At 40.1% G+C, this 9,430-nt stretch overlaps 1 protein-coding gene across 1 annotated transcript in view; it reads right to left on the reverse strand.

The window, feature by feature from the left end:
- The window catches only part of Utrn (utrophin), a 402,939-nt gene extending 400,004 nt beyond the window's left edge, over positions 1 to 2,935 (reverse strand). Inside the window, exon 1 of the mRNA XM_090338004.1 lies at positions 2,778 to 2,935. Coding sequence (XP_090194130.1) covers positions 2,778 to 2,856 — 79 coding nt within the window. The 5' untranslated portion in view covers positions 2,857 to 2,935. The remainder of the gene's footprint in view (positions 1 to 2,777) is intronic.
- Positions 2,936 to 9,430: the final 6,495 nt, after the last annotated feature.

Genomic DNA, 9,430 nt, shown 5'->3' on the forward strand with positions numbered 1-9,430 from the left:
GCCCTTGTTTCTAGACATTTGGGTAAATGCCAAGTAGTGGAATTGCTGGGTCATAGGGGAGCTCTATGTCTAGTCTTCTGAGGAATCGCCATGTTGCTTTCCAGAGTGGTTGAATTAGTTTACACTCCCACCAACAGTATAGTAGCGTTCCCTTCTGGTTGCATCCCCGCCAGCATCTGTTATTAGATTTCTTGATAATGGCCATTCTAACTGCCTACTCCATTCTTTTAGAGATTTTTTTTCACATAGATGGCTTTATATATAGCATACTTTTAAATGAACAATACACAAAAATATTCCTGTGCTTATGTATATATACACTAACAAATATATATATATATACATCACACCCTTTCTTATGAATGCAACATCTACTTTATGCATAGCTCTAATTTAATCAGCTTCACTGTGACTATAGATAACAAGTGAAGTATAGTGAAGCAACTCAGTATATTTATCACTATTTCTTACTGTTACTTGGCCATGACAGCCTGTTTGAATTGTACATTAACTATCTTAGAACTTGGGAGAGTTTCAAAATGCTTTGGAGAATTATGACCAGTCAGTGCTAAGTTTGAGATTTTTGTGGTGTTTCTACTTTTTTCTATTACAAATAATGCTGTGATTAGAGTCTTGCATATACACTAATACGCAATGGGTGAGGGAGAGAACTGTAAGTAGAATCACTTGAATAATCTACAGATTCTTATTAAAAATACATTGAGACCCTCCTTAACACCAAAAAACATCATCTTCTTGCCAAACTGTCCACTAGCAGTATATGAGCCTTTATAAATGAGTTATTAGCCTTTTTAAATGATAGATTTAGAGTATTTTGAGTTAGGCAGTGGTGGCTCAGACCTGTAACCCTACCTACTCAGGATCTCAAGATACCATCAACCTTGAGTAAAAAAATATAAATAAATAAAGCAGGGCTCTGAGTTTGAACTCAGTACTGCTGAGTACTGCTCCCCCCCCTTAGTACTGCTCCCCCCCCCAAAAAAAAATCCAATGCTGAAATCTGAGGTCGTAGTTCAAAACCAGTGTGGTAGCAAAGTCCATGAAATACTTCATCTCCACTAAAAGTTCAGAAGTAGAAATGATGTGGCTCAGGTGGAGGAGGAGGAGGAGGACGAGAAGGAAGGAAGGAGGAGGAAGGGAGGAAGAGGGGGAAGAGAGGAGGAGGGGGGAGGAAGGGGGGTAAAGAGGAAGGGGGCAAGGAGGATAAGGGGGGAAGGAGGAGGAGGGGGGAAGAGAATGAAGAACAAACAGATGGACTGGGTGTGTGGCCCAAGTGGAAGAGCACCAAGAAGATATTAATAATTCTTTATATTTATGCAGTACTTAATACTTCTAAAATACTTAAAACAAAAAGAAGCTTATAGGCTATCATGCTTTAAAATATATAAACCACAAGCTAGGCAGTAACCTCCAAACCACCAACCTTCAGGCCACTCAACAAGCAACATATATTTACAGCCAAGAATATAATATCCAAACTCTTTACCAACACTCTGCGGCATCACAAAGGGAATGTGGATCTTAAGACAGCTCATTTACATTGCACATTCAACACAGACTTTTACAATTTCAAGAAGGAAGCCCCCATTATAAATACATGGATAGTTCATACAAAAAAAAATTTAAAAAACAAGATTTAAGATTCTGTTCTGTGTTTTTAAAGTGCCCCTCAAGGTAATTCTGCACCTTAAAGTAATTCTCCAGGTTACCTAAATATAGGTGCTGCTCACACCAGGCTAGAATTCTATGTAATTTGCAGAGCTCAGAAAGGCCCTGCTTGCTCAAAAACATCTCCCCTTTGAGCCATCCTTACAATCATATAGGAAGCTTTTCAAAAATACAGAAATTTTTATTCAATAGGTTTGGAAAGAAGCCAATGCATCTGCACTTGTAAAAAAAAAAAAAAAAAAAAAAAAACTCCCCAGTTGATTCATTTGTACAGCCAGAATGGAAAAAGCACTGGTTACATAATAAGATGGAGGAGGGGCAGTATCCTGAGGTCCCCAATGTAAATATTTCTGAATGGAAACCATTCTTCAGTTTAAGGCCACATGACTTGGTTACCTAGGGGGAAACTGTCCCTGGAGAAGGTCCTTAGGAAGTTCCAAAAAGGGGAGTGAAGATGGGGTGCCTCATAGCCACCAAGAGGGAAGGACAGAGAAGATACATGGAAACAGAATCCAACCATGAAAAGACCCTTTCCTGCCAGAAATTCTGGTATTCCATTCTTTAAGCACATTTTCCTCCTCCATTTTCAGAACACAAAAGGAAAAATGCCTTTCTTTACTGATACATTCAGCTACAAGTAGCATTGCCCAAACAATGCCAGTCAACCCACCAGGAGACAAAACCATGTTGAGAAATGAAGACAAGACACTCAAACAAATTACATTCCCTTTCAGGAAACAAGTGTCAGAATTAAGTTGGTCAATCAAGTTTTTCTTAGCAGAACAGTACCAAACCAGCCAAGAAACCTGTCTTCTAAAAACTGTCCAGGGCTGGAAGCTTGGCCTCCTGGTAGAGTGCTTGCCTAGCATGGACAAAGACCCGGGTTTGATTCTTCAGTACCACAAACACAGAAAAAGCCAGAAATGCCTGTGGCTCAAGTAGTAGAGCACTAGCCTTGAGAAAGCCCAAGGACAGTGCTCAGGCCCTGAGTTCAAGTCCCAGGACTGGTTTAAAAAAAAAAACTGCCCATAAAAATCTGGAGTTAAAAAAAAAAAATCTGGAGTTAATCTTCAGTTTCCATTACTTACCAGATCTGGACTTAATGATATCACTGAACTCATTCTGCCCATCATCAGGCCTGGCTTCATGCTCTCCATACTTGGCCATCTTGGCTAAATGTCAGTGTAATCCAAAAACTTTTCTAAATCTTCTTTATAAGACTATCAGCTCTGAATAATGGTCCAGCTTGCCAATGTCAGTACCTAAAGAGAAAAGGGAAGGTAACTATACAAAGGTGGAGATATCATACCAATATAATCAAACTGGAGGTATACAATTGTGTGTAATAACCATTTAGCAAATATTTATTAAGTGCCTGCCATGTCCAAGGTCCAGATCGAGGCCCCAGGATTTGACTATGAACAAGAAACAGAGCTCCTACATTATGGATAGATTTGAGAGACACTAAGCAATTAATTCTATAATCAATTATTGACATATGAGTGTATAAATAATTATGTAATTAATTAATTATACAATACCAATGGCCTACCAATGTACAAAGGAGAAACAGAATAATAAAACATGCAGAAGAATCTGACCTGCCCCAAACTGAAAGAACCTGCTCGAAGAAATGACATTTGAGCCCAGCCTTCAAGGATAGTTAGAATTGGTCAAAAAGGGTAGTGGGACAAATGGGAGCTTCCTGTGTGGAGTAGCAGAGAGAATCAGAGAGGTCTGGAGAGAAGGCAGCTAAAGTACAAGAACGTATGTCACACCTGGTGAGAAACGGAGGTAGAACCAGACATGGAGCCAGGTAAAGGATTTGGGTCCATATCTGAAGAGACTAGAAACCCAATAGATGGTTTCAGTTTTTTTCATATATTTGATAGATGGTGCATTAATTCCTATACATTGATACCTTTTCACATGTCTTGGTCCCCATTTCCCTCCCCCCCACCCTCACCCCTCATCTTGTTTTCCCTCCTTCCCTATCCAATTTCAAATAACCAAATACAAATATATCCGATATATCAGGTAACAAAGTGAGATACGGTAACAACATGAGATAACCAAGGGACAGCAAAAGAGATGAGAAATAACATAGTACCTTAAGAAGAACAAATCATTCATTATATGGCTTATGTTCCTATATCCTAGAGATCCTTTCATTCAGCATCGTACTATATGGCCTTTTGTATCAAGGTTTTGCTCTATTGCAAATCTCTGCTAGTAGAGCCCAAGGTTTCTACTGATTATGACAAATGAGGGAAACCATTGAGCCTAAGTTTCTTTGAGTCTGGGTTACTTCACTTAACATGATCTTTTCTAAGTCTTTCCATTTCCTAACAAATGGGGCAATGTCATTCTTTCTGACAGCAGCATAGAATTCCATTGTGTACAAATACCACATCTTGTTGATCCACTCATCAACTGAGGGACATCTAGGTTGGTTCCATATCTTTGCTATGGTAAAGAGTGCTGCAATGAACATTGTTGTGCTGGTGGATTTAGTATATCTTTGTTTCTGGATGATTGGGTAAATGCCAAGTAGTGGAATTGCTGGGTCATAGGGGAGTTCTATGTTTAGTCTTTTGAGGAACTGCCATACTGCTTTCCATAGTGGTTGAATGAGTTTGCACTCCCACCAACAGTGTAGTAGTGATCCTGAAAAAGGAAATTAAAGCAGAACTGAGGAAATGGAAAAACCTCCCATGCTCTTGGATTGGAAGAATCAATATCGTGAAAATGACAATCTTGCCAAGGGCTATCTATAAATTCAACACAATACCCATCAATATCCCAATGTCATTCTTTAAAGAAATAGAAGAGGCAATCCAAAATTTCATATGGAATAATAAAAGACCCCATATAGCAAAAACACTTCTTAGCAGAAAGAACAGCACAGGAGGAATTTCAATACCAAACTTTAGAGTCTATTACAGAGCTATATTATCAAAACAGCTTGGTACAGGCACAAGAACAGGCCTGAAGACCAATGGAATAGAAATGAGGACCCAGATACTAAACCACAGACCTATGGCCACCTAATCTTTGACAAGGGAGCCAAAAAAATAGAATGGAAGAAAGATAGCCTCTTCAACAAGTGGTGCTGGCAGAACTGGTTAAGCACCTGCAGAAAACTAAAGTTGGATCCTTCTTTGTCACCCTGTACTAGAATTAACTCCAAATGGATCAAAGACCTGGAGGTAAAAGCCAACACTCTGAAAACTTTACAAGAAGGAATAAGAGATACACTAGACCTCCTTGGCACAGGTCGAAACTTTCTTAATAAGGACCAAGAATCACAACAAATCAGAGAAAGGCTGGATAAGTGGGACTGCATTAAACTGCAGAGCTTTTATATGGCAAAGGACATAGCTAGTAAACTAATTAGGAAGCCTACAGAGTGGGAGAAGATGTTCACCAACCATACAACAGACAAAGGCCTCATATCTAAAATATATCAACAGCTCAAAAAATTGAATCAATCCAAAACTAATCTCCAAAGTAACAACCATCCCATTAAAAGATGGGTCAAAGACTTAAAGAGAGTCTTCTCTGAAGAAGAAACAAAAATGGCCTATAGACACATGAAGAAATGCTCAACATCTCTGGTCATAAAAGAAATGCCAATCAAAGCAAGGCTAAGATTCCACCTCACTCAGTTAGAATGGCCAGGATCAGGAAATGTAATAACAACAGATGCTGGAGGGGATGTGGCCAGGAGGGACCAATAGATGGTTTTAAACAGAGAAGTGCTCAGCCAGCGGACATTGTGGCTTAAAGGTGGACCACAATGTGAACGAGGAACCACTGAAGACTATGGCAGAATACAGGAATACGTTAATGAAGCACCCAGGCCATGAGTGCATGGATGTTGAAATTGTGTGTGTGTGTGTGTGTGTGTGCGCACTCACCAGCACTAGGGTTTGAACTCAGGGCCTCATGTTCTCACTTGGCTTTTTTTTTTTGCTCAAAGTTGGTCTTCTACCACTTGAGCCATACCTCCACTTCCAGCTTTTTAGAAGTCTCTCTTGCAAGGAAGGCAGCAGGTGTGCAAATTACCCACTGCCAACCCAGGGAGGTAATGACAAAAAAAATAAATAACAATACAAAAGTCTTTTGAGGCATGAGACAAAGGACAAAGGGGTGAACTAATGTGACAGAAACATAAAACATTATATTGGAAATGAACTTTACAACTTGGGAGGGGTTAGGGGAGGAAAGTGGGAGAATAACATGGGAAGGCGTAGCATGTTCAAGAAATGTACTCACTACCTTACATATGGATTTATAACTCCTCTGTAATCACCCTGACAATAAAAAAAAGAAAAAATGCAAAGCAGGGGGTGGGGAGGAGTTTGGTCTAGTGGTTGAGTACTTGCCTAGCATGCACAAAGACCCAGGTTCAATTCCTCAGTACCACATACATTTTAAAAAAAAAAGCCAGAAGTGGTATTGTGGCTCAATGAGATCTAGTCTAGAGAAACCCCAAGGACAGTGCTCAGGCCCCGAGCTCAAGCCCAGGACTCAGAGGAGCTTTGAACCATATTCCTTAGATCTCGGCTTCTTGAGTAGCTGGAAGTATGGTCATGAATCACTGGTGAACTATTTGATGAAATTTGTTCAGGTTGAAGGGAAAATCCCTAAACTTTCTACCGCCAGCAGGGGATATCATGCAATGCAACAGGAAATGCACTGCACAGTCTATGCTGTATTTTTGCAAAAAGTGTTTAATTTGAGCTTACTATGAGCAGACAAATCCCGACTGTAGGGTGTTGTCAAAACAAACAGCCTGGTCTCTGCCAAACTGTCAGGGTCCCAAACACCACAATTACCTAAGGAGTACACAGGAGAGTGTTACTGATTACATGAGACACATCATGAAATATTTAGCAATGAAATGTGACAATATCCTCAAGTTAATTTCATACAGGGAGATATCTGTCTCTCTGTCATGTTTATTAATGTCTATATATCTGTAATACACGTAGAAATACACAAAGGGGAAGAAAAAAATTACCAAGTAGGGAAGATAATTTAAAGGGTACCTGGATGTTTATTCTACTAATCTTTCTATCACAACTGTGAATTAAACAAAGGGGAGATAGAAAAAAAAAAGTGAGAGTACATGTGACAATTAAGCAAGGAAAGTCAGAAAAAGTGACAGATTACTATGTGTAGGTGTGGAGGGAGATGAAGAAAGGAGGAGGGAGGGAGGGAGGGAGGGAGGGAGAGAGGGAGTGAAAGTGAGTTTGGCAGTACTAGGGCTTGAACTCGGGACCTGGGTATCGTTCAAGTCTAGTCCTCTACCACTTGATCCACAGCTCCACTTCCAGATTTTCACTTCATTAATTGGAGACAAGAACCCAATCCTAACTTGGGAAGTCAGCCTCTGCTCTCATCATAGCGCCTGTAAAAGTACTCTGTTAATCATTTAATTGGGAATGTAACAATCAACAGATCAAACAATCTGCAGATAAGCTAAATTAATTCACATATTAAAACAAATAACAGAACCAGGATTTCTGCTAGCCAATATTGAACAATTCAGTCCTTTAAAATCAAGGACAAATTGAACAGTATTGCTAATTTTCAAATATATAATCATATGACAGATTATATGATACTTGGTATTTTACATATTCTTTTATGATTCAATGTTCAAAAAGAATACCATGAACCATAGTTTTATTATGTAAGTATAAATAATATGCAATTCATTATAACATTTTTCTGACCAAGTCAAGATATAGATCCATTCTATTAATAAGAACAAAAATACTTTAAAAGAAAAGGAAAACCTTTTAAGAGTTACTTGCTGAGCACTGGTGTCTCATGCCTGTAATCCTATCCACTCAAGAGGCTGAGACTGTAGTTCAAAGTCTGCCTAGACAGGGAAATCCCTGAGATTCTTATTGTCCATTAGCCACCAAACAGCTAGAAGTGGAGGTATGACTCAAGTAGTAGAGCACTATCCTTGAGCAAGAAAAGGTAAAGCCCCAGTAACCAGCACAAACAAACCAAACCAAAACAAAAAAAAAAAGATGAAATAGATAAAAATCAGTAAATTGCTAAACTTTAAGAACCAGTCTCTCCAACAGAGGTGAATGTATCAATTGTATAATCATTTTATAAGAGCATTAAAATGAACTTTTAAATTTTTATATGGGTTAACCACTATCAAAAATTATAAGCAGGGCTGGAAGTTTGGCCTAGTGGTAGAGTGCTTGCCTCGTATGCACAAAGACCCGGGTTAGATTCCTCGGTACCACATACATAGAAAAAAGCCAGAAGTGGTGCTGAGGCTCAAGTGGTAGAGCTCTAGCTTTGAGAAAGTCCAAGAACAGTGCTCAGGCCCTGAGTTCAAGCCCAGGACTGGCAAAAAAAAAAAAGTAAGCAATTATTTCATTATGTTCCTATTTTCAGGTACAAAACTGTCAAAATTTTGCTAGATTCTTAAGTGTCTGAGTATGCCAAGTAACAAAAACCTTGTTCAAAAGAAGGAGTTAGGGGACTGCAGTTTGGCCTAGTAGTAGAGTGCTTATCTAGTAGACACAAAGACCTGGGTTGGATTCCTTGGTACCACATACACAGAAAATACCAGAAGTGGTGCTGTGGATCAAGTAGTAGGGCTCTAGCCTTGAGAAAGTCCAAGGACAGTGCCCAGGTCCTGAGTTCAAGTCCTAGGACTGGCAAAAAAAAAAAAAGATGAATGGGGTACCAGTGGCTCACACCTGTAATCCTAGCTACTCAGGAGGTTGTCACCTGAAAATCTCAGTTCAAAGCCAGCCTCAGCAAGACAGTTCGTGAAACTCTTATTTCAATTATTCTACCAAAAAGCCAGAAATGGAGCTGTGGCTTGAACTGTAGAGCACCAGCCTTGAATGGAAAGGGCTAAAGGGCAGTACCCAGGCCCTGGGTGCCAGCTTGAGCACTGACACAAAAATAAACAGCTACTGACTGTCACTTGTGGCCACAAATAGCCAGTGGACAGTGACTGGAGTAACAAAGGCAGAGCATGTCTCCTCCTAAATTATCCAAGACTATAGCAAATGCAGGGAAGAAGCAAAATCCACTCGTACCTATACCTGGGTGTCAGAAAGACAAGCTTCAGCCCTAAAGCCACGTTTTAAAGTGACATCAATTGCATGCTGAGCTGTGGCGAGGGCTACCCTCCACAACAGCAAAGGAAGAACGGGGAAGGGCTGCAGGGGGTGCTGCTTAAACTCCACAAGGTTGTCATTTGCTGTGAATTGTAGACAGATGATGAAACAAATCCAAGGCACACTCGCTGCACCAGCAGAAAAGGACAGGACTGGCCTTAGAGGCAAAAACTAATGGGTTTTTGATTGGTTGGTTGGTTGGCTGGTTTTGTTCTATTTTGGAATCACTCGATATAAAGAACATGCGGCATTCAACAAGGCGCCATTCAGAAGAAATCCTCACCCAAGTATACCTGGGATGGAAAGAATCTTGAGCCCGTGGATTGAAAACCAGCCCTTTACCCTGGGAAGCAGAGCCAGGCCAACAGAATGCAATGTTGCTGCTGCTAGGCTGGAAACAGTCAAGAAAGAGCTGAGAGCCAAGAACTGCCATTCACACTCGGAAGCGCTCCAGGGGAGGTTAATACGACTGTGATTAATACTGTTTACAGGAGCAATAAATTTTAGGTAAACACCCAAAGCAGAATTCGAGAGCAGTCTCCTTGGACCCATAAATGCTGGCAAAGGGGTGA

Source organism: Megascapheus bottae, chromosome 8 (assembly GCF_031878675.1).
Source record: "Megascapheus bottae isolate mThoBot1 chromosome 8, mThoBot2.hap1, whole genome shotgun sequence".
NCBI classification, from domain to species: Eukaryota; Metazoa; Chordata; class Mammalia; order Rodentia; family Geomyidae; genus Megascapheus; species Megascapheus bottae.